This window comes from Ooceraea biroi, chromosome 1, assembly GCF_003672135.1.
Source record: "Ooceraea biroi isolate clonal line C1 chromosome 1, Obir_v5.4, whole genome shotgun sequence".
Lineage (NCBI taxonomy): Eukaryota > Metazoa > Arthropoda > Insecta > Hymenoptera > Formicidae > Ooceraea > Ooceraea biroi.
In genome coordinates, this window is record NC_039506.1 from 10,423,618 (window position 1) to 10,449,619 (window position 26,002).

General features: G+C 35.9%; 2 protein-coding genes across 5 annotated transcripts in view; both read left to right on the plus strand.

The window, feature by feature from the left end:
- LOC105286696 (serine/threonine-protein phosphatase 4 regulatory subunit 1) overlaps positions 1-12,161 on the plus strand; it is a 110,531-nt gene extending 98,370 nt beyond the window's left edge. For 3 of the 4 annotated variants that reach the window (XM_026973107.1, XM_026973098.1, XM_026973114.1), the window contains 8 exons: positions 5,138-5,280; positions 5,382-5,528; positions 8,184-8,354; positions 8,451-8,734; positions 8,819-9,023; positions 9,246-10,370; positions 10,661-10,937; positions 11,138-12,161. In XM_026973107.1, coding sequence (XP_026828908.1) covers positions 5,138-5,280; positions 5,382-5,528; positions 8,184-8,354; positions 8,451-8,734; positions 8,819-9,023; positions 9,246-10,370; positions 10,661-10,937; positions 11,138-11,316 — 2,531 coding nt within the window. In that variant the 3' untranslated portion in view covers positions 11,317-12,161. The remainder of the gene's footprint in view (positions 1-5,137; positions 5,281-5,381; positions 5,529-8,183; positions 8,355-8,450; positions 8,735-8,818; positions 9,024-9,245; positions 10,371-10,660; positions 10,938-11,137) is intronic. The other variant, XM_026973111.1, reaches the window with a different exon arrangement.
- A 6,935-nt stretch (positions 12,162-19,096) lies between these two features.
- LOC105286698 (GTP-binding protein RAD) overlaps positions 19,097-26,002 on the plus strand; it is a 29,988-nt gene continuing 23,082 nt past the window's right edge. The window contains exons 1-3 of the mRNA XM_011351830.3: positions 19,097-19,248; positions 22,966-23,582; positions 25,332-25,598. Coding sequence (XP_011350132.2) covers positions 23,324-23,582; positions 25,332-25,598 — 526 coding nt within the window. The 5' untranslated portion in view covers positions 19,097-19,248; positions 22,966-23,323. The remainder of the gene's footprint in view (positions 19,249-22,965; positions 23,583-25,331; positions 25,599-26,002) is intronic.

A 26,002-nucleotide genomic window follows, 5' to 3' on the forward strand; every position in this document is an offset into this window, starting at 1 on the left:
TACTAAAATATTTAATTAGTAAATTCTCTACTTATTCCGCACATTTATCATATGCATTTTTTTGTAACAAGAAAAATATAAAGTCTAGCTTGCATTTTTCTAGTTTAATTATGATATCTATACTTATACATCAAACACAAGTTTACTTATATCTGATGTTATTATGTATATATATTTATTAGAAATCTTTGTAATCGTTTTTACAGAACGTTATCGATTTTATTAGAAATTTAGTTTCATTAAAGTTCGTATAAGTAACATTAATGTACATGATATTGGTAAGTTTTTAACCGAAAGAGTTAAAGATGGTTGATTAAATGTGTTATATTAAAGCGTGTTGCATTTTTAAATTTTTCTTCTCTAAAAAATACAATATATATTTCACAAGATATATTTCACAAGAAATCGATCTTGTCTCTAGAGGAGAGATTCAAGAAACATAAGTTTTGTCATCATGAACCAATTCCTATACGTATATAGTGCGCAATATTTCTAGAAAGAGAAAATAAAAAACTTTGACTATATATATTATATAATAATATAGGGGCATAATTAATTTGACATCTTAAATCTTTGCTGCGCATACTTTTCCCATTTTATCGGAATAATATTTGTTTTACTACAAAGCTAGTTAGATCTTGTTTGGGACACGTTCAAGTAACGTGCTGCTACGGGAATCGTATAAATATCAGCAACCAGCTGCATCGAGGATGTTTTTCGAGGAAAGGCAGGATGCGAGTCATTTTCATGGGGGGTCGATGGTGGTGCAGTCGAAAGTAAGCGCCCATCATTAGTGGCTATGAGATGAGAGAGGCGATCTTGCTTCCGGTATGGCACGCGCTGCGATCCCGGAAATCGCTCGTGAACTCGAGAATACGGCATTAAGCCATCACGATATTTATACGAGAAGAACAGCTTCCAGTCTTGGATGTAAACTCACTGCGTTCTTAATTTAAACGTCGCCATGTATGGTTATAAAAAAGATCTTGCATAAAAGCCAGCGCATGCTGGTACCAGGATTTACAAATCCATCTTCCTGATATCTTTTCTGGCAATCGAAATATAAACGATGATCCGATATATATGTTATCATATAACAAATTTGACTGTTTATTGAGAAGAGTATTGTTAATCATTGATTACGGATGGAATTTAGTGCAAGGGAAATAAACATCTAATACCAGCTATTAGTTATATATAAAGAATTAAATATAAAAGAAAGATCACTTTATAAACATAATTAATCGATTAAATTTAAAGAAACTTTAATAAATTTAATAAGTTAATATAATAGAAAGTAAATAAATATTAATAATATTTATTAAATGAGCTCCAGAGAGAAGGAAGCTAAGAAAGAAAGAGAAAAAGAGAGTTGTTTTGACATAATGTAATTTCATTAATTAGGAATTAATTATATTCAAAAAGGTTGTTCCATGAAAGATATTAGTTTACATTTTTGTGATTTGTTTTACATATTTTAGCAAAGAATAGATATAAACAAGTCAATACTGAATAAAACCAAATTTAAATTAGAATTAAGGAAGAAAATCTCATTTACACAAAGAATTTTCACCATTATAGAAAACGCATTGGGACGGTTAGGGTTTCATCTCGAAAAATATCATTGATGGATATCTTGCAAGAGAAACATCGACCTTGTGGTCTCTGGCGAACCTTTTCATAAAAACATTTCCCTTTAGGAAGGAGTAACATCCCTTTTTTACCTGAAGGGCTTTGAAAAATTCAGAATATGTAACGCATTGGTGTATTTGTGTTTAGTCATCTTCAAAGTCTCTTTTTCGAATTTTTGCACGTATGTGCGACATACGATACACGCTCTTTTTTTTAAAAGCCATGTTACAATTCTTTTATTTAGAATTATAAAATGGTGCTAATAAAAAAGACAAAGAGTGGAATTAAAGGAAAAATCCGCGATAGAGTCAATTGTACGAGAAAGTCAATCGTTTTATGGTCATCAACATGTAGGCTTGTTGTAGCCTCAGAATTAACTTTTACATGCTTCATGTGTCCAAATTGAGAGAGAAATGCTTTTTCAAATTCAAACTTGAGAACTCCTTCTTTAGAATTCATTTAAAAATTCAAATTTAGTAAAATCTATATGGACACAAGGTAATTCAATGGGGTTTAGAAGATACGTAACATGAATTTGCGGCGCACACCCGGAAATCGTGAAACATATGATGACATGAGGGACACCCATGCTTTTAGCTGTACATCCTGATGCAGCACCCCAACGCGGTAGTCTAACCGGCTATTTTTAAGGGCGAGCAACGGAACATCTTGTCCATAACACGTGCCACCATCGGTATTTTTCCGTAAGGGGCTATGCGGAAGGAACCGCGATGCAGCATCGGTTCACGATTTGGGGCATAGGGCGAGGAGCGTGCACTCTTGGCGTTTACGTATTTTTGGATACACGAGATACGCCACCGAAAAAGGGGAGTCAGACCCCTATGATTTCGAGCGGGAGCGTTAACCTCGTAATTTGAAGGGAAATTCGTAACTAGTACGATCTTCTCTCAATGTTCAAGTTGCATCGTCATTTACTCATTACGTGAAAAAGTAGTTTTACTTTCTATTTTTATTTATTCCTCTGACAATAAAGATGGTACATATTGAAATTCAACAGTATTGTTGCAATCGCAAACTTCAACCGTTTGCGTTTTTCGGAAAAACAGGTTGTACATGTGTTATCTCAGAAATTTTATACTTTTCCAGAAATTCATTTTGATTATTATTTGTTATTAAGATTGTTACAGGCTATTAGTATTTTTATAAATGCAAAAGTACAGAATTATAGGATGAATAAATGTGCAATATTTAATATTTAATATTTTTTATTGCATTGTGATAATGAATTTTGTATTTAAAATACCGATACTCTGCGATTGAGCCTATGTTTATTAATTTCATACTTTTATTCTACTATTCTGTTAAACATGACTTGGAACTTTGACGAATAGTGATAAAACGTTTGCAGGATATATTCAATCTTGATTAAAATATTTTTCGCAAATATAATCTCACATACATAATGTGCAAATGTAGAAAAACTTCATAACTTTTATTCTTTCATAGTAACATTATGAAAAGTATCGTTTTATGTAGATAAACACAACATATCAATGATGAACGCAGCGTATATTATGCAAAGAAAGTGCACTATGATACCATCAAGAATTTCGGAAAAAGTCGAATTCAATAAAAACACCTTCCTACGTCTCTCGTAAGAGAACACGATAAGATGCCGATGTCGAATCTCTGACTTTAGCGATAGGTATTTTTGGCAATTTAGTCGAGTTGTACGTGGGACAGAATAGGCGGGAAAGGAAAATAGGGCCTTCTTGGTGATTAATGGACGGAGCTTGTGTTCATGAGAAAGATCTGCGAGCGGTCTTTGAGGTCGGTCACATCAGGAAAAGGGAGAGAGAGAGAGAAGGAGATAGCAAGGAAGAAAAAGGATCGGCGTACGGACAAGAGAACGTAGGTATTCGTAGAAAAGCGGGAAAACGAAGCTTCATAGTGAGGAAAAAGAGAAGCGAGGGCGTTGGGAAGATGACGGGCCCTACGAAAAAGGGCGCGCTCGCTTCTCTTCTCGCTCTCCCTCTTTCTCTCTCTCTCTCTCTCTTGCTTGTCATCCCCTCCGTTCGTCTTCGCGCGCACGTTACCCCCAATCGCATCCCAGTTGAATCTGCCGGTCCTATCGTAAGGCCCCACGAAGCAGCGTGGCTCCCCCGCTTCTACCATCCCCGCCATCGTAGATTGTTCCACTCGGGAGAGATATTTCGTGGCAAACTACCCTTAGTCACACCTACGCATGCGTGGATAGCTACACGTTTCGTTTTTCGCCGTGACACACTCAAGGCGAGCGCGAAGATTAGGCGGCAATTCCATGTGAATGATGTACATACCACGTTGTAACGATATGGCTACTAGGTAATATTATGTTAAATAATAATGATAAATAGATTTAGATAAGACAGATCGTTAGATGTATCTTATAAAGTTCAAGTTAACATTGCTATGTGAAATATTCTCCATCGGAGTCCATGTGATCATATGGTGAGCACGGTGAGTTTCAACCATGCTCACAATCGTAAAGTCAGGCTAATAATGTAAAAATATAATGTTATTTGTCGTTGTGTTAACTTTATAAGAATCGAAATGTACTTAGAATTTCGTTTCTTAATCGAAATCATTAAATTTGTTTATAATATTTATTAATTATTTAGTAAATTTTATAAATTAAATTTTATTAAATTATTTTATTATGTATTTAAAATATTCATTAATAATTAAATTTATTTATAATAAAATTATTTACAAGTATTTCTATTTTCATAGAGATATATATTATGTATGGATATCATAGTATTCATGATGTAACTTTTCTAAATAAAAATAACTGCTCTTCGAGGAGCGAAATAGATTATTAAATAAATAACCCTTAGCTGGCACACTGCAGCCAAATCACATAGATGGCACACTGGGGTCCTGTAGGACCCCAGCAGTACATTCATTTGTAACTACTGTAAATAAATATATAATTACTTTCAAAAATTAGGAGATACTCCTAAAGTATTCTTATAGAAGATCCTATAGTAAATTTAAAAAAAATTGAAGGTTAAGTATACAAAAAAATGGATTTTGTCGAAAAAAACGTGAAAAATGTCAGTTTTCATTCAAAAATTTGTTATTTTTTCAATTTTTCATATTAAGAGATAAAATTTTAATGACATACTCTGGAGTCATAACACTATTATAAAAAAAATAGTTTGATTTTTTCGGTTTAAAAAAGGTATTTATTCTGAAGGTTGCATTGGTGATATTTGAATAAAAGTGGTTATGTTTTTTTTTTTCAATTTAAGCTGTTTATTTAAGAAGTATTTCAAGTTTACGTACGTTCAAATATTGAAATTTACAGTCGAACTAGGCTGGGGTCTCTCAGGACCCTATGTGCCAGCTAAGGGTTAATATTATTATTACGGTAAAACTTATATATAAATAATAAAAACTTATAAATAAATTGAGGCTGAAAACAAAATGATGAAATATATAATATATATGACTTCCTACATGCCGGAACATTGTATTAACGTGTAATTTCTGTTCACAGATGCTTTGGTTCGGTCGGACTTGATGGAACAGATTCCGAATGTGGCGATTATCTGCCACGAAGCGCCACATCTCTTCGGGAATGTTCTACGCGATTATTTGCTCAGTATTATAATAACGTACCTAAACGATTCAGACAATCAGGCAAGTATAATCGTATAATATCTGTCCGAATACATCTGAATCGGAAAAACTGGCATTCCTTGGCGATGTAAATATTATTAAAAGACATGTTTGTTTCTTAGGTACGACAAATGGCTCAAAGCGCACTGATGACCGTGCTGAAACGGGGCCTTGTTGACAGCAACACAATCGAGCATGAAATTTGTCCTACGATAGAACATTTCTCATACATATCGACTGACGAACATCTCCGGAATGCGCACATTTCCGTAAGTTTGTTGCGATTTATTATTTTGTTTCTCTTATTATATAGGCAATCGACAACTTGATATGAAAAAGATTATAAGTCGTATATCTTTAAATTTACATAGAAAAGAGAATGTGCGAGAATACAATAGCATTATAAAAGGCAGTTAATTATTATTTGAAAAATACTTGTAACGTTTGAAACGGACGACAAAACTATTTCTTATAATTCGTTTTTCGTTTCTAAGTAAACTAGTAAGTAATGAAGTAAATATTAAAAGACTAGTTTTTCACGAAACTCTCTCTTCTTTATATTTATGTATTATTTTATATCGTTTATAAAAAAGTAAGAATAATTTTTTTATTTTTATCTGTTGTTTTATGTCAATATCGAGTTCCCATCATTGGCTCGTAAATTTCGAAATCTCGCTCTCGCGATTATATATATATATATATATATATATATATATATATATATATATGCGCGTCGGTCGTATTTCTTTATAATGTGAAAATATTGAGAAACGAATTCTCCGTATCTATGGATTCCTCCTGAAAGACATGGGTAGTGAGATGTTCTCACGCAATCGCGTCTCACTATCTTGTCTTTCATGCGGCGTCCGTTCGCCCCGACGAAGTTGTATAAAGAGTCTGAAAATCAGGCAGTGAAACTTACGCGATCTATCGCGCCAGCGGTCAAACGAACCATCGTCGAACATCGAATCGAAGCAAGAAACGAGTAGTGATAAGAAAAGGGACAGAAAAAGGGAGAGAGAGAAAGAGAGAGGGAGGAAAAAGTTTAAAGAAGATGAGGAGGTACGCGCGCTTCAGAAGAGAGATTAAAGACACGGAGGGCTATTTAGCCCTCGTCTCGCACTTGAAGATTGTTAGATAAACGAAAAAAGAGGGATGAAGGAACACAAACGAACACACAAACACACTGGCATCCTGTGTGGAAAGATGGGACATACTTTTACCATCAAAGTTGGTTTGTCATAGAGTTCGACTATCACAGCCAGCTTTGATGATCAAAATTGTGTCCATTTTCAACGCGTTTTGACGGTTAAGAGAATGGAATCGTGAGAGTCAAGTGACAAAATAAGAAACATGATGCACGAGAGACAGGGAGGACAGACGTCGGAGCCATCGTAGAAATGAAAGTATACCTTTTGCGGTCCGATACATCAAATTGGTTGTGGAATGTTTCGAGTCATATCACAGCCATTTTGATGAGCTGGCCCGCAGAATCAATCGTCGAGGAGATCCTACTTTCTATTATTGGTACTCATTGAACCGATGAGAATTATGCTATGCAATCTATCGCACGCAGTGTGATCACAGGAAGAATAAAGAAGTCGAGGGAAGAGGATGCCAAGAGACGCTCTCGTTACATGCGCTTCTCCGGATGGTTTGTCAACGCACAGTCTGATCCGATCGTTCAACGGCTCGTTACATACTTTATGAGAATTCCTACGTGGAGCTTCAGTTCTGATTCAGCAACGTTAACACAGGAAGAACGCGATCTAATCGTCAAATTGGTTGTGGCGTGTTGCTCCTGTGAATTTCATATCACAGCCATTTTTGACGATTTGGATCGCCGTTTTGTGCATCGTCTACTTCTTCCCTCAATTCGTGGAAGCGCGGGGAAAAAGAATGTAACGCGTGAGAAATCATCGCGCGAAACGCTGTGGAAATAGCATCTTCGGAGCTGCGGAGAAGCGCGCGCTCGCATTGCTCACAAAGTGGTTGTAATATGCTGATCTAATTGCGCTCATATCACAGCCAGCTTTGATGAGCGTTGCGGCACACGCAATTCAACGAATTTCAAGCGTACGGACCAATTTTGCAAATTTCCATTCAGCGGTTGGATAATGTAACAATCGTATCGTTAACGAAATTATGTCATAGATAGAAAGTACAAACGAGTAATATTATTTTTATGTATTATTTATAAACATATACGATTGAACGATCATTTTTGAGATCGCATAAAATTAAAGACACTGTTGAAACCTCGATACAATTATAAAAATGTATTACGTGTAAAACAGTCTTTGATTTTTTATATCATGTCTCATCGTAAAACGTTCTTTCCTTTTTAATTATTAAATGCGATTGTAGTAGTTTACTTGATGTAATTTGAACGTTCCATTTGTCTTTGACGATATTAACATATGTTGTTTTGTATCCACGGAACATGAATATAAATGTATCTGTCGTACAACAAGCGCTATTTTATTAATTAATACACATCTCTTACAGAATGGAAGACTGATTGCATAAAATCGACTGTTCCTCCCATCAGAGTGGTTGTGATGTGCTGCTATTGATTCATATCACAGCCAGCTTTGATGAGCGGAACGGAACGATGCGTCTCGCCCGGTGTTGTTACTTGGTACTTCAAAAATATCTTCCGATTATTTATTATGTATGTAATCGTACACGCTTGGTAATCTAAATTTAATATCGATTATAATCGTTTTTTTCCTAATTGAATAATACGTATTAGGCAGTGTCGTTTAAAACTATATAACTGCAGATGCTATAATCGACAAATAAAAATGTATACTCAAGAGAACGCGCGCGCGCGCATACCTTGTTACGTTAGAGTTTTCAACATACGTAATATTCAGAATAATCCGTTTTCAACATTTTGTATATTTTATATTGATTCGCAGCTCATGTGTAGACTGGCACCGCTGATCGGTAGCAAACTTGTAGAGAAGCTCTTTCTGAAGAGATATTTAGAGCTGTGCGAGGATAACGATATGATGGTGAGGAGAACGTGCGCTACTCATTTTGGAGAAATGTGTATCGCCGTGGAGAAGGAAACGTTGTTTTGCAAACTAGTGAGTAGTCTCTCGTAAGGATAGACAGAAAATGAGAACAGATTTGGCAACGGAGCAACGATAATATCTAATATCACTCGAATTGTCGCTCCTTAGATTCCCACGTACGTTGATTTGTGCGGCGACAGAGTGTGGGGCGTGCGAAAAGCGTGCGTCGAAGTCATGATGCCGGTCTCTTGCTGTTTGATGCCTGAACAGCGCCGATTATTATTGGCGGACATACTGGCTAAGCATTTAAACGACGACTCCAAGTGGGTGCGAATATCGGCCTTTCAGATACTCGGACCGTTTATCTCGACTTTCGCTACGCAGTTTGCCGAAGTTACCTACAATAAACACGGCGAATTGGTGTACACTGGTAAACAGGATGGCCATCTTAGGTATGACGTCGTATTTTTGTTATCGGTCTGTTGTAACGCGTTATACTCCCGTATTAATCTAGATTAAATATGTATTTTTTATAGCATACGTTATTTGTACGAAACGATCTTTCCCACAAAGGGCGTGAAGAGTCAAATAGCCGATATGGACGATAATACCAAAAGCTCTTTTTATCTACCTGTGATGAATGTAAGGCATGATAACGTTCAAGTATCGGAATCGTCGGAAAGGACCGAGTGCCAAAATGAGAACGATGTGTGGCATCAACTGCGGCAACGTTATGTCAAGGTAGATAGAACTGGCACTGATGTATTGCTGAAATTTACTTTAGGAAGTGTAACAAAAATTTTTAGTTTTTTTATTTCAGATTTTCAGTGTGTGCAAACTTTTATTAATGCTTAAATTTCCGTTTTAAAGAAAGATTGATTTGTTTCTTCGAAATATAATTGTTTTACATGTATGTTTTACATGTATGTGCGTGTTAACAATTTTCTATGACTTAATTTTCAGATAACAGGAAAGCGTAAACCCTCTTGCCTCGTCAAGAAGGATGCGGATGATACAGAGAAATACAATCCATTTTTATATTACTACATCTCTCCAGAGATACCGCTGGACGATGAACTTACTCATGCCGCGCGGCAGTCGGCGATGAATCGTAACAACGCCTTGAAGGCGGCGGAAACGGAAGATAATTCGCCTGTCGAGGATTCCGGAGATCCCTCACTAGCGAATTCGAGTGATGAGAAAGATCCAAATACGGATAAGGAATCGGACATGGAGGACCCAAATAATCAAAAGGAAGAAAAAGAGGAAGAGGAAGAACAGGAAGAAGAAGGAGAGGAAGACGATAACGACAATAATGACGACGACGGCTTTGACAACAGATGCTTCACGCTGTCGGACGATATTACAGATTTGTCAGATGATATTAAAGTGTACAGTCAATATACCATAAAGAAACGCGAGATGTACGACACTATGTCTCGCATCGACGATCTCGCGGACAAGAGTGACGTGAACTCTTGTAACTCTAGTAAAAGTGATATCAAGACTAACGGGCAAGACATTGTACCTCAGGAATTAATTAATTATTACGTGTCAATGGCCGACCCGGAGCAATGCGTGGACATGGGTGCCGAGATCCCGCATCAATGTGCCTTCAGTTTTCCTGCGGTAACGCTCACGCTCGGCAGAGAAAACTGGCCCTGCCTGAAGAAAGCTTATCAGTCGTTATCGAGCGCGAAGCATTGGAAGGTCCGACGTACACTGGCGTCCAGCATTCACGAGATCGCCATGATTCTAGGCGAAGAACTCACTGCCACTGACCTCATGCCGATCTACGATGGCTTCATCAAGGACTTGGACGAGGTCAGAATAGGTGTGCTCAAGCACCTCGCAACCTTCTTGAAATTACTCAAGCCCACCGATCGTTGTCAGTACCTGCCGAGGCTAGGCGATTTCCTCGCCACGGACAACGAGTGGAACTGGAGGTTCCGGGAGGAGCTGGCTGTGCAATTGCTCGAGACGGTGACTCTGTTCAGTCCGAGCGACGTGGCGCAAAGTATCGCACCACTGTCCCTCCAGTTGCTCATAGACAAGATTGCCGCCGTTAGAAATATCGCGCTCAAACTGGTAAAATCTTTTGCATGTACTGTATGTGAGGAATACGCAACTTTTTTCGCGGGCCGCAGTAGCTAAAATTTTTCTCTTTAATATTTTACGTCGTATCAATAAATAAAATATTTATTATATATTTTTTAAGAGAAAATTAATTTTAATTGTTATTCGGTGATAATTGTTTAATTATTTTTTATTTTTTCTACGGGTCAAGCTTGGACGCGGCGGGCCGCCAGTTGCGTATCCCTGCTCTATGTACTTCGTGATAAACTCCGCTTGCAAAATCAACTTCGTGTCTCTTTCAGATCACGCAAATCATGTGCCACTTGTCACCCGAAGACGCTCTGGTAATGTCCCTCATTCACGAGCTCCGAGAAACGTTAGTTCTAAATAGCAAGAAGTGGATACACCGGCAGACTTACGCGCTCGTGTGCGCGCATTTGATTCGCAACAACGCTATCGCGGGCAAGAAATTCTCGAAAGAAATGTTACCAAGTTTAATAAGTTTATCCTGTGACAGAGTACCGAACGTGAGACTAGCCGTAGCGAGAACCTTGGCCACGGACGTGAGCGCAATGGGTCGTGAGTATCACACCAATTTCTCGTCAGGGTTGGATAACTTCGATATAACTTTTTTTTAGAAAAAAATTAACTAAATTAAGTTAATAACTTTTTAACCTTTACCTACTACTTACCTAGTTACTACCCAACCCTGTTTCTCGTAATACACACTGCCTTCAATCGATTGCATTAAGTAACCGTTCTGCGTCTCTATTTTTCAGTGGATGATTTGGGCATGGAAGCGATGGAGGAAGTGGAGAGAATACTCAAGAGAATGCGCGTCGATGCCGATCGGGATGTGCGAGTGTTGGCCGGGGGTGAGGAGCAGATAGACATACTGGCGTACTGTTCCTCCGACGAAAATAACCACGCCGAGCAAGCAAGAAATATATTATTTTAATAATTATACATTTTTGATCTCGACAAGGATCAGCTGACAAAGTTACTGCAGTTTTATGAAGGGGGAAAAAATTGAACTTTACATTTCTACACACACACACACACACACACATTACAAGATGCGTCTCGGTTCTTCCACACGCGTGACTAGTAAATGATGAAACCAGGAGTGTGTAACTAGCTACGAACATGACGCTTCGACCGCAAATACCGACGTACAGTCTATCAAGTCTATCATGTAGTTACGATTTCAAACTGGCCGACTATGTTAAAACAAGGCTCAAAGCTCAAATGTCACTCGTAGCTCACGATATAAGTAGTTGAGTAGTAGGTACGATACGATTTACAATAATGACGACTGATGCGTATTTTGCGTCCTTTAATCTGGGACAGACTGTATCAATGGTCGCATACCGTGCGATTACGTGAGACTGTGTGTGTGTGTGTGTGTGTGTGCGCGCGCGCGGGATATTTGTGGTGCGACAGAGCGAGTGCATGCGTGCGTGCGTGAGGTGTGTGCGTTTACCATTGTGATCAATTTGTATATGTAACGTCGGTCTCCCCGGAGACGGTAAAACCGAATGTTATAAATAATTGAAAATATTATATCGATTATATACGATTTCTCAATTCACTCGACTTGTTTCACGGATGTTCGATTGTATAACTATTCGACGCTATCGTGTGCCGTTATTTTGTAGCATTTTTATCGTGCACTTAATAATCGAAACCGAATCGACATGTGACATCAAAATGTAAATTAGATAGATCGAGGAGACGCGTTTTGTTTGATTTCTTAATAGCGTTTAATAATCATGGAAATAAGAAATAACTGGAGGGAGTGTCTGTGCTGTCTTGTCTCTTTCCTTCCTAGGCAGGTAGGTGAAGTAAAATAGAACGGTGGGTGAGATAGCGAATCTAATTGTCACAATATTTTTCCTTTTAGTGTTCCGAGAGTAAAGTGCAATATTCTTCAGATATAAAGAAAACAATATCGGAATATATTTTTTATTACGAAATGCTTACGAAATTTACATGCTTTTTTTATTACAAAATATTTATTCGTATTAACAATATTACGAGAGGAATACAGTACCAATGAAGTAAAAAACAAAAAACGATATTTTATATTTAAATGTAATATGTACAATATCAATTTTTTGCACGTTGATATTCGTGAAATATGAAACTGAACTAAACTCAACAGAAATATCGACATTCTTTAAATATATCGATCGATTTAAATGAAATTTCTAATTATTAATAACTATTATATATATATATATATATATATATATTTCGAAAAATGCGCAATAGATATATCTGATCTCAAAATGCTAAAGATAATTAATGAACTTTTGAATAGATTTTATTATATTTATATTCTGTTATTGTATGCGTACAATAACAGAATATAAATATAATAAAATCTATTCAAAAGTTCATTAATTATCTTTAGCATTTTGAGATCAGATATATCTATTGCGCATTTTTCGAAATATATATATATATATATATATATATATAATAGTTATTAATAATTAGAAATTTCATTTAAATCGATCGATATATTTAAAGAATGTCGATATTTCTGTTGAGTTTAGTTCAGTTTCATATTTCACGAATATCAACGTGCAAAAAATTGATATTGTACATATTACATTTAAATAAAGACGCACTTTGTATAACTTTCGTTTCCTCTGGTTATTTCTTACCACCGTACGTTAGGAATGTGCCATGCCTGAAAATATTTTATGACTCGTTTGTCAGCATGTTGGAAAATCAGCGCACTATTAGAAAGTAAAGAATAAAATTGTAATAAAAAAAAGAAGAAAAGAAAAAGAGGCCATTTTAATTAAAACAATTCGGTTATACTCATTAAACGATATATCGTACTCGAATGCATATGACACATCGATCAAGATAATTGAACGAGGCTTTTCTTACTTCCAACTCTAGTAAAAATATCGTCGAATTATGTCCTTCATGTGACAAAGACTTTAAAATTAATTTTAACAGTTAAATTTTGCCCGCGGACATCTACTGCGCGATGTATCGATTTTAAACGCACAAACTTTCGATCATGTTGAACAAATCTGACGCAGAATACCGCCGAGACGGTCATCGATGACCGACAAGCAATAAATGTTTCAAGATACGTGAATTATATTGTTATATACGCAATTACTTACATTTGTATGATAACGATTGTTTAATAATAATATAAAATTACAATGAGCAAAGTGGATTTGTAAATAATTTAATATTATTTAATTTAATATTATTAAAATTATTAAAGCAATTGTATGAACATTCAATCTTAAAAATTCAGCAGATGGGAAGTCAATTGAATCATGCTTGATGGTGAATGGCGTTTGACATAATCGTTTATAAAAATTTACAATTTTTGACATATGATTCTTATTCCAAAATGATTTCAGAAATTATATTAATAAGTAACGCGCACAATCTGTATCTATATACATATGTCTTCATAAAATAGAATATAATATAGATGAGAAATTGTACATTTTAGCAGAACACAGTGCTGTGTGTAACAAAATTTTATATGCATTATATAAATATATATCATGCGTGTATAATTGGTAGGATATGTGTCATGTACAATATTTTGGTTTTATTATCGGTAGGCCTGCATTTTTATCAAACGCTCAAACAATCTTTTATTACATCTCTTTATCTCAAATATGTGGGAATTTAATTATTACGAGGTATCAATTCTCACATATGTGCGTACTTCAGAATATTTCAGTTACGGTAATTAACGCACAAAGAAAAGTCCAGTCTCATTATCGTCTTATTATTTTGTATAATGAAAAAATATAGCCATGCGTATTCTTGTATGATATATAATATATCAGGTTTGCAAGTAATCTACTATTTTTTCGTATAATAATGATAATACAATAATGTAAAATATTTTCCCGCCGATAGTATAGTAGCGCTAACGTAGCTTTAAAAATGATTTGTATACGTCGGGACGATGAACATAACCTCAAAAATAGTATTGATAAAAATGTCTACAAGTAAGGAGCACATGTATCACTGCAAGGAAAAATTACTGTAAAAACGTATGATTTGATTTGTTCTTTTGTCGACGATATATTACATGACATATATAACCTTTTACTCTTAAGCGATTTAACAAGAATGCTTTTAAATGAAAACATTCAAGCTTACTTCGAAAGTGTAAATTCAAGCTTTGAATTCCAGAGTTCTAGAAAAATTATGAAAGCATAAAAGTATAAGTTAGCATAAAAGCGTAAAACCAAACCGTATTTACATCGCAGTTTAAAACGCTATAATAACAAGCTTGAAATCTGTAACACGGAATATTACAAACAAAATATAAAAAAGGAAATTCGATTTTATACTTGAGAAAAATAAAGGTGAGGGGCTTGAAGTATTTCTTTTATTGTTCGTCAAGCAAGAAAAGAAATATTTTAGAAAAATTACTAGCAAAAAGAGAAAGAAAAGTGGATGTGTATTATAATTATGTATATTATAATGATTTAAAAATTAGATAAAATATTAATGTTGAAAAAGAAGTATATAGTAAAAGATAATGGGAATTACTTTAATGATTGTATTGCTTTACTGGACTTGATACTCAATAAGGAATTCCATAAAAAAATAGTAGATTACTTATCCATAGACTAAAAAGTATATGTTTAGCTCAATAATTATATTTGTATGTAGTCTCATAATCTTTTCTTTTTTTCGAAATATATTATCACATGCCATTTTATTTTAAAGATGGCCTTGATAGATGCATTTTTTTGATAAATATTTATGGAAAAGTAACAATATTACGTCGATAAAGAAAGCTTGTAATCTGACAGTTTCTATGTTTCATCATAGTAAATATATAAGACTATATAATGATGTATCTGCATTTACCAGGTATATTGGGCAAATAATTTCACTGCCTGCAGAAAGTATTGTCATCTCTCGTCACGTCATTTGATTCTTAATGAAAGTCATATAATACACTTGGATTCTTATGTCTAAATTGATATAATAAAAATATTCATTATATGCAACGTTGGTTGACATTTTGTAAAATGATTATTGGAACAGAAGCGAACAATCGTGTTTAATTGATTTTGCGAACAATGAAGAATACGATGGACTTACATGGCGAACGCTGACGTTATTTGTGAATACGGAATGAAGAACCAAGTATCGTTTAAGATATGATATCCTGTATAATATATCGTGTATTTACTACTAAGAATGAAGAATATACATTAAACAACTTGTTACGCGCTTATGTGACAGCCGTGTTACGTGTGAACTGGTGAGCAAGAAAGATCTTCAAAACTGTAAAAATTCATTTGCAAGTTATATAATAAAAACGTTTCATACGACGATGATATTTAATGTGTTACGAAAATATATTGTCATATCTTACATAAAAGATCTCTTCGTAATTATATATCACCCTGTGGCTTTGCCAATTTTATAAACTTCGAATACGCGCAGCTCTTGATTTTTTAAACAGTTTTAATTCCTGGAATTAGGTTTCTCTGGAAACTGTGGCATTCCTTGCCTAATTACGTATTCTTTTGAAAGCAAACGACTCTGCTCCGGGGATAATCTAAACGAGCATGCACCGCTTATTTGTGTTGATCCTCGTTTATTTATGCATAAACTCCTATCTTTGCGTATTGGCCTTTGCGTATGCACTTAGCAGAGTTTATGCTGCCCACGTCTACTTGACATACCATTTACGTGCCTGATACGTGCAATAGTGCTTTCCTGTGTGTCAGTGGCATCTCTCGCGTAGCTCTCTCGCGGAATTACATTTAATGCGATATCAGGTGCATCTGTTTACCTTGCAATCGAACGCCCAATCCTCCATTAAGTGCTCGCTCAGTTATAACACTGTGCAATGTCTCCTACAATCGCGGTTGTTATGACATACTAAGCTTATCAGAAAAGTTTAGAGCTTTATTACAAGAGGTGGATAATCCATTATCAAATATTGCGTATACTGTGCAGTATTGGAGCATATGATGCAATTTTCTTATTTTTGACAACTGTATAGAATTAACATTTACAAGAATTAATGTTTATAGATAATGTGTTTGTTTATTAATTTAATCGTTTTAATATTCCAGCATCCTGAAATAATTTTGATATCTGCTCGTGACATATATTGAGTTTTGTAAAGATTATAATAATAGTAACAAGATAATAAGTTCTTTTTTCAAAAAAGATACAATAACGTTTTCCACAGACATGCACTTGGACTCGTAACAATACTATGTTTCTTGATTGACAGGCTTTCATTTGCCAGAATAACACGATGTGAAATTCTGATTACAATCACGGCAAACGAAGTTTCTAGCACTTTTACGCCGTTAAAAATGTGTGACCGTACCGCCTTTTTAGCGAAAGCATAAATTTATCGCAGACAATAATTATTTTGCAAGTAATAATAATTAGTAAATGAAAAAAAACAGTTGATTAATTTGACTAGGTTGATTAAAATTGATATTTGCATCCACGAGTGGAGTAAAAATAGTGACAATTTGTAAATTTATAAAGGATTCGAGACGTGGCGAAGCGTGAAAATCTACTTTACAATTCGTCTGTTCATTGGCTACTTTTAATTGGACTCGATTGAGAGCGCGGCGAATCTTTAAAGCGCGACCCGTTGAAACAGATATGTTCACCGCGGATTTGCAGATCTGGTAAATTAATGGCGAAGTAAGCAATTCGACGCGACCAACAGCAACGGATGGCATTTGCAATTAGGACTACCTAATTTCGAATGTGGCGCACCACGATTGGATTGCGCGTGTCGAATCCTCATATAGATTATCCTGCTAACCTATAGGGCATTATTATTCATCTTGAACAATCTCTTTATGCATATGCATTAATAATATTCGTTCTTAATAATTAAATGTAGATCTGAAAAAATGTAAAAGCGTCAGAAAGATTAATCTTTGGAGTTTTTAATTAAAATGTAAAAAAAATGAAATACGCAATATCGTACATCAAAGTGTTAAAAAATTGTACATTAAAGTGAAAAAATTGTATATATTACAATTAAAAAATTCTTTAATAAAATTAAAATATTATTAAATAATTAAAATTAAGTCCGTATTTTGAGAGAGCTTATTTCTTAAATTTTCTTATTCAATCAATAGTGTTGAGAATAAGAGTAATAAAATTTTTATAAATAATGAAATAAACGTAGAAAGGAAAACAATTTTATATATTACAATAAAAACAATTCTTTGATAAAATTAAATAGTCTGTAGTCTGTTTTAAGAGAATTTACTTATTATAATATTAATTTTCTTATTCAATAATTAAAAATGTGCAAAGAATTACAATAAAAACTTAAGACTATTAAATACATTTCGCTGACGTTTTGCAATTGCAAACCAAAACTTGATTGAGATTTATAATTCTATTAACTACAATACACGATTCAATCATATTGAACAATGGACAACCAGCTCTCTTTGACCACTTTTCTTTCTATCAAATTTGCATTTATTTCGTATTTATTCGACTGTTTATGAATCATCATTATTAATTGATCCACAAATGCGATGTTTTCTTCACTTATACTTCAAGATCCAATTCTAATAGATGAGAATTAGTCGCGCAAACACCTATACCAAGAAAGCTGTCAGCACCACGTTATTATCATGGGATAGACAACTCGAGAGCTCGTTCGAGAGAAAAAGAGGAGAATCCGGGAGTCACACAAAGAGATCGGAGAGAAAGTGGAAGCGAGGAATCATCATGGTGCAGAAGAAGCTTGACTTGGTTTCGTCTTGAAATAGCTTTACACCGCCACAAGTCAAAAATATACTACTGTGCGCCGTTTAGTCTAACGCCGGACGTGTAGAATGAAACGGAACGGGATGAAGAGAGCGGACGATGCGGATAAATAATCTGTTAAAACAAGCCTCGTGCAGGTAATTTTGCAGAAACTGCGAAACAACATTCACTTGATTAAAATAGTGATTTTCTTGGAATGAACCAAATAAAAAGAGAAAAAGAAAGGAATAAAAAGGGAAGAAAGAAAGAGAGAGAGAAAGAGTAGTTCTTGTAAGCTAATGCTACGTAAAGCAAAGTGTAAGTAGCTTTTGCAATTTAATACTGTGTAAAGCAAAGTGTAAGTCCGTAACGAGCTTGTTTATCTGAAGCAGAGGTCGATAGATTTCCTCGAGTGAGGTACAATGGCAAGGTACGAAGAGGATAGTGCAAAGACTTTTCAGAAACGATTTCAAGTGATAATATTTCGTAGTAGGTTTCTCGCTTCTCGAAAGGATGAACCAACTTTTCGCTGATCTCATCGCTTGTTGTGATGAGAATTCAAGCAAACCGATGCTTAAAACTGACATCACTTGGATCGGTTTACAGACAATGACGTGGCGGATCTGGCGATTCGGTAATTTGTATCATTTGCCGGTTCATCGAATTTTTTCAATTTCTACGTACACAAAGTTATCTTACACGTCTATAAAACGTTGAGCAATCAGTCTGTCTCTGCCGGAATAACGTTAACAAGTCCCGACAATATTTCCGGTCAGATTTCCCGCGAAGCGTCTCGTGCGTTCGGTGAATTAGATTTGAAGAGCGGGGTTGGACGCGCGCCAGCTTCGTCGTCGTCGTCGTCATCGTGATCGGTGACGAGGGCGTGCGAGAGAGCTGACGCCGACGCCGACACCTGGCGTCGCCGCGTCGCTCTCGCCCTAGCGGCCGCCGCGACGCCGGCTCGCTTTCAGTATGCCGCGCATCGTCGGAGGTGCGCTGGTACTGTTGAGTCGCGTTCTTGCATGCGCACAATCGAGACATGTGATTCGGATTCGTCGATCGCCGAGAGATAGACGGAGCAGAAAATGACGAGGGGAAATCCTGCGGTCGTTGACGGCCTAAAGTGGTAAGGATCGATCATCGATCAATCGATCCGGAGAAATTGTCAGTTCGGAGCAGAGATCGCTTATCTTGAAATGATAGCTCGAGATGGGGAAGCGCGCGCGATTCACCATAGTTATGACTAGCTCATGGTTAAAGGGCAGAGGTTGCCGAGTATCGAAAAAGGGTGATAATTACGGCCGCGGCAAAGCTCTTGGGGGAGTGAGACGTGGAGGAGAATATATACGGGGGGATAGGATAGGTTGGCGGGGATAGATGTTTATGCTTCTCCTCTAGAAGATTTATATATGCGAAACGCGCTATAATTAGTCATCGGGAAAAATAAGTGGACGAAGAGAGCCGAGTGATTATCGCATGGAAAAAAGACCGATGCTGCGACTTTGAAATTCTCGAAGGGCGCGTGGTATACCGTCGTTTTGCCCTTAACCCTTCCACGGTGAGTTAAATAGCACCGAATGATCAAACGAGAAAATATTATTTGTACTACAACGGGAAAAATTTTAATTGCCATTCTTGTTATAATAATAAAATGTATCTTAGGCTTAAATCGTGCGCGTGCGAGTTTAGAAAAATTATAAAATTCTGTACATTATCTTTTTATTAGTGAAGCAAAAGACAAGTTAGAGATATTTACTCGAAATCAGGATTTTATTAAATACTGACTCAATTATGTTAGTAAAGATAAACGTGATATTGATAATAAGATACTTATTATATTGATAAAAGGAGAAAAACGCTCTTTGCAATATTCATTTATTTCATAGAATTAAAATTATTAAATCTTATTGTCTTGATAATCAAGAAATTTACTTACTTTGAACATATCAGAATACTTTGAAAAAATATATAAAATAATGTTTAAATGAACTTTTACCGCATATTTGCATTACCAAACTTATTCTATCTAAACTGGATTTGATCCAACTTTAAAATGGGCAACCAATCTATTACTCAGAAGCGAAATTTAATATTTGGGAGAAGTAGCTATACGAAAGTGTTAACAGAAAACAGCTCTCGCTCTAACTACGGGCCAATATATTTCGTTACTTTGGCGCTTCATTTGCAAATGAAATTTTCTCTGACTCATAGTTAAATAAAATCTCAATGCGCGATGATGAAAAAAGATTACAGAACTAAATAGAGTTCAATTCAAAACTGTTATAGGTAAAAACTGATTCACGTTTCACGTCATACAATCGTATATATAAATAATTGTGACTAAATAATGGACAAAGTAACTATAGCTATATGTGAGTAACTTACAACCCGATTTAACGCACAATATAATCCGCAAGAAGCTAGAAGCTTGGGGAGATATATAAAGCTTGAGTTTCTCTACTTAATCTTACAGTCTGCTACACACATACACACCAGTAAGTGTATTCTCTCGCGTACATGCATTACTTCAAGAAGAAGAGACACCTTACGAGGTAAATGCTTTAAATAAAGTTCTTTGCAACATCACGTTTATTGAAGAGATTCTTTTGTTATTTTTATCTTAACTTTACTTTACTTTAAGAGATTTTGCGTGATACTTATATAATTATGATATTATAACATACTATGACACTATAAAAGTAAATCTCGCATCTATTATATTTTCTTCAAAATTTGTTGAGAATACTAGGTGATAAAGTCCCTTTTTTATTTCCATGGATCAAAATCTAATATTGATACTTCCTGTGCCAATATTGGGGGATACTACGATTTCCGGAGCGCCAAGTTTTGACCATGGATTCTTCATCTACAGGTCATTACAAACAAAACTTAAAGAGTGGTGAAAGTGGCTATCTGGTTTAATTTAGGAGATATGGAGGTTTTTAGTTGGAATTTGAGAAATCGACAAAAACGCTTTTTTGCCAGTTGCAGACTATTTTCGCGTTATTCAGAACAATATAGGGTAAATATTGACAATAACGGAGCCCGTCCCGATGACCTTGACTTTGACATATATTATAGAGGTCCTCCTGAGTGATCTTCAAAAAGTTTTAACCGTCACTCGTTGTTTATTAAAAAGTTATTTAAAAAAAGGAATTTAATGATTTTGCACGACTTTTCAACTGTCCACGCGAAGCAAGGACTTGAGTTTAACATATATTACAAGGTCACCTTCCTGAATAACCTGCACTAGGTTTCACCTGTCGCTCGTTGTTTGTTACAAAATTATTAACAAAAAAGTTTAATGACTAGAGCATAATTTTACGATACCATATACGTTTACGAAAGAGTATATTTGATGGAATTTTAGCATTAAATCAGAAATAAGTTTGAGTTAGGTTATATTTTCCGAAACTGGAACCCCGGACACGTACGATCGTTTTCAGCCCGCTTCGCGGAAGGGCGGGAGGAAGGGGCTTTACTCCTCTTCCCCGCCGGAGCCGGTGGAACAGATTTCACCGTACAGATTTTGATCACCTGATTCATGGCATGGATCCTGGCGGGGGGGAGGGGCATCGCCCCTCCCTCCCCCCGCACTCCCGCGAAGCGGGCTGAAAATGAGCGTTTAAGTCCGGGGCTCCACTTTCGGAAAATATAACCTAACCAGATTAGGTAAGGTAAGGTTAGGTTAGGTTAAATGACTTTCCTTCCTTCGTTCATATTCGTCGTTTATATATCTTTCAATATTCAAAATAACTACTATATTTTCGAAACTTCTTTTGTTAATAACTTTTTAATAAACAATGAGCGACGGCTAAAACCTTTTATAGTCTGGAACTAGCAAAAAAGCGTTTTTGTCGATTTCTCAAATTCCGACTAAAAACCTCCATATCTCCTAAACTAAACCAGATAGCCACTTTTATCACTCTTTAAGTTTTGTTTATAATGACCTGTAGATGAAGAATCCACGGTCAAAACTTGGCGCTCCGGAAATCGTAGTCTTGCCCAATATTGATATAATTAAATGTATTTTAATTCTAACAAAAAATATGCCTGTTCATGTCTAACAAAAATTTAAAGTTTTTATTCAACATTTTAAAAATATTTGTCAAAGGCATATATCGGTTTAACTAATGAAATTCTATATAATTTGCGATACAAATATAAATAATAATTTTATAAATAATCATGAAATAATCATAAATATTATAAATATTATAAGAAATAATAAATAAATGATTCAAATAATAACTTGATATAAAATAGTATATCCATAGTACATAAAATTATTGAGATGTAATGACAAGTATTTTTGGCAAGAAATTGTTTAATTTCCTTGACATTCTATTCTACTCTCAAAATAATCACCATTGATAGATACAAACAACGCTAAAGAAAGTACGTTAATAAGATGTTGCAAAGTTCTATTTAGTAGTTCAAGCTGGGCTTGCCTTAGTCGATACTCAGTTATAGCTGCCGGAACATCTTCGTACACCGGTATCTTCTCCATGTATCGCGTGTACTGTTCAATGCACCAACTTCGACAGTTCCGACAGTCCACGGAGTTGGCTTCCGACTAGATCAAGTTCCGTTCTGAAACTTCGCTCACTGCCAACATTTGACACTGTCAATATTAATCGACGAGTTAGATTTAATTAATACGTGTGCGATAAATAGAACAACGACGGGAGAGAGGGCTGGAGGGGAAATGAGCATGACAGGAGATGCAAACGTTAACTATCCCATCAATTTTACAAAAAGCAATTTCTCGCGGCCGTAATTATCCGAAGCTTCTCATTCATGTGCTTGGAAAAGGGTCATACCTCCTGTACTTTATTTGTAGAATTAAGAAGATTTTCCTCGGTAATGGTGGATCCATCTTCACGTGTCCGAGAATACTTTGTAGAATTTTTCCCGGATTAACGGATTAAACGGCTTTGCCAGTAATCGCGTCCTACGAAGGAAAAATTCGGAACACTGGGTGAAACATTCCGGAAATTACGCGCAACGTGACGTTTCTCGTGACGTTTTTTTGTGAAAGAGACGAGAGAGAAGCCTGCGAGTGTGCGTGAAAGCTACGATAAAACACAGCGCCCGGTAGTCAAAAATTGAACAACACGAGGCACAATACTTGGTGGTGAATAAGTGAAGAACTGAATATAAAGAAGTGGTATAGCGACTGTGGGGGATAATTCAAGGAAATGGCGGAAGACTCGCCTCGCCGGAAGACTAGATCGGCTTCGATTTGTGCCCCGGGATTTTCCAGCATGGAGCAGATGCTAGAAGCTATGCCACCCTCGGGAGCACGAGATAGGGAGAGAGGAGAACGGGAAAGGGACAGTGGCAGTGGAACACCGGATAGCAATACACCCACGAGAAGACGAAGGCCAGCTACAAGATCCCAGAGCGCCCGTGTTTCCGGCGGAAATAAAAGCATCCGTCGCCGTGCCGCGGCTCAAGGTAACGATAGTATAGCGGGGATGGAAATAAAGTAATATGGTGGGAGATTAGAATCCGTAATTGCCAAAAAAGTACGTACACTGAAAAATTCAAAGGTTTGGAAAGGAAGTTACAAATTTCGTTTCTCCATCAGTTTGTTTGCTTAATTGCCAAATTTGACATAATTTTTTTCTATAATTTTTAAAAGACCGTATAAGAGATTAATATATTTGTTAATAATTTCTTTTTGCTTAAAATACTCCAAATCAAAAATTTGTGCAGCCATATTTGAGAATTTTAGTTACCAAACGACCATTTCACGTGTTTAATTTTTTTCCTACGATCGAGAGACAAACACATTGTGGGACGAGATTAAATCTCGAGGGACGTAAAGGTCTACTTTACGTGACAAGATTGCGTGGCGCGCTGACCGGATGTGACTTCGGCGATGGCCGATAAACTCATGAAAACGTCATCGGTGACGTATGTGCGATCTTTCCTGGTGAAAGAGCAAAGTGTACTCTGGAGCTTACGGTATTGCACCGGTAACGTGTGCTGCTCCACTCTCGCGAAAGTTCTTGAAATCATTGTGGCTGCTATTCTCGTACGTGGATTTAGCTAGTAGGTCACTGACAGCCCAAACACGTCCCACCGTGTCTTCGAAAGTTTGGGAACCAGTTTAGTCGCCAGTATAGTGTTATCAGTAGAGCTTCTGCCTACATGTACGCATTGAAACACAGAGAGTGTACAGAGATACAACAAGAAACAAAAATCAGACATCCACACATGTTCCACGCAGTAATAAAGCGAATTAGTTTGTACATGAATGCGTACGAATAAATGTATTCGATTTTAATTGAAACATTTTTATCTCTCTTTTCGATATTTTAAGAAAAGGTTATTTATTAATTGATATATCGATATATCTTGCAAAAAACATTGCGTAAAATTATCATATTATTATCATTAATACTATTTGAACCATCAACACCAGTTTGAATTAAGCATCTAATTATACCTATGAAATTAAGCATTATTATTGTCAACGCAAATTATTATTGATGTAAATTGTTATATAATTTAGAGAGATCGTAGATGTCCAATTAGAGAAATGATTGTATTTATACAATTAAATCTTCCCGTATCGTATTCCATATTTTATTCCATAAATTAATTACAAAATATTACGTACATATACGTAACACACAATTTTTATATCTATTAATTAATCTTGACACATGTTTGGAGATTTGTTTTTGATATTTACAGTTATTCTACTACAAACTACAGAATTAGTTACGGTTTATAAATTTATTTAATCGTAATAACTTTCAAACGCGAGAGATTTTTGATTATTTGTGATCAAATAAAAGAATTTATCTCTTCGATTAACTTTATGATTAATTGAAGCAAATATTCGAAAGCGTATTACGCGATCTAGATTCATTTTTCTCTTTTTTTCTCGCGTCGTTTTATTTAATCCCTCAATAAAACTTTCCGAGATCATATTGAATCAGTCGACTTTCCACGCTGCAGTTTCGCGATGTTATTCCTTTCAAGAATGTTTCATTTCCTTTACTTCACTTTCAAGTGCTTTGCGGAAGAGAACTCGATCGGTCCGTGATCAGAAAAGTATACACATTTATTTCACCTCACTGATCTCCAAGGATCTTTCGCTTTCTGAATATAATTTATCTCTTGAGCAAGCCTCTGCATGATATCCGGTATCGAGCATGCATAAATGACGTATCCTGCTCGTGTCGATTTCAGCCGCCGCCCATCATCATCATCATCATCACCATCACGAGGGAGGCATGAAGTCGGCCCACTGCAGCAGTGAGCCCAAACTGACTGAGAATGACGTCAGTCCGGCAATCAGAAGACGAGGGAGCCGAAGAGGCCAGAGCATGTACCACGCGCAGAGGAAAAGCAACGCCTTCCTGGACGTACCAGACGTCTCGTCTCAGATGCCACCGCGGGAGGATGGCGAAGACGAAGATAGTTACAGACTCCGTAGCTTCAGTCTCACTAGCAAAGGTCAGAAATAACTCCTTTGCATGCAATAAATGAGAGAAACAATGCCGCGGAACGCGATACCGCTTCTTGCATTATTGCAGAAAACTTTGTCGGGAAAAACTTCGATTTGGTCGCGTAGTTTACGTATGCAACAATATAGTATGGGATAGGAAGATCAGAATGGCAACATGATTGAATGGCGTCGGTAAACAATTGATTGAGGGGAGGGATTATAAGTTAAAATTATATTTGAGATTGAATGAAGGAGAAGTGAAAGATCATCGGAGTAATGGTAAAAATAATCACCGTGTTTTCTTGAACGTAAAATAAGATAAAATAAATCTCTTGCAAATAAAATAAAATAAAAAGAACGATTATGCAATATGTAATTGTATGATATATATATATATATATATATAATATTA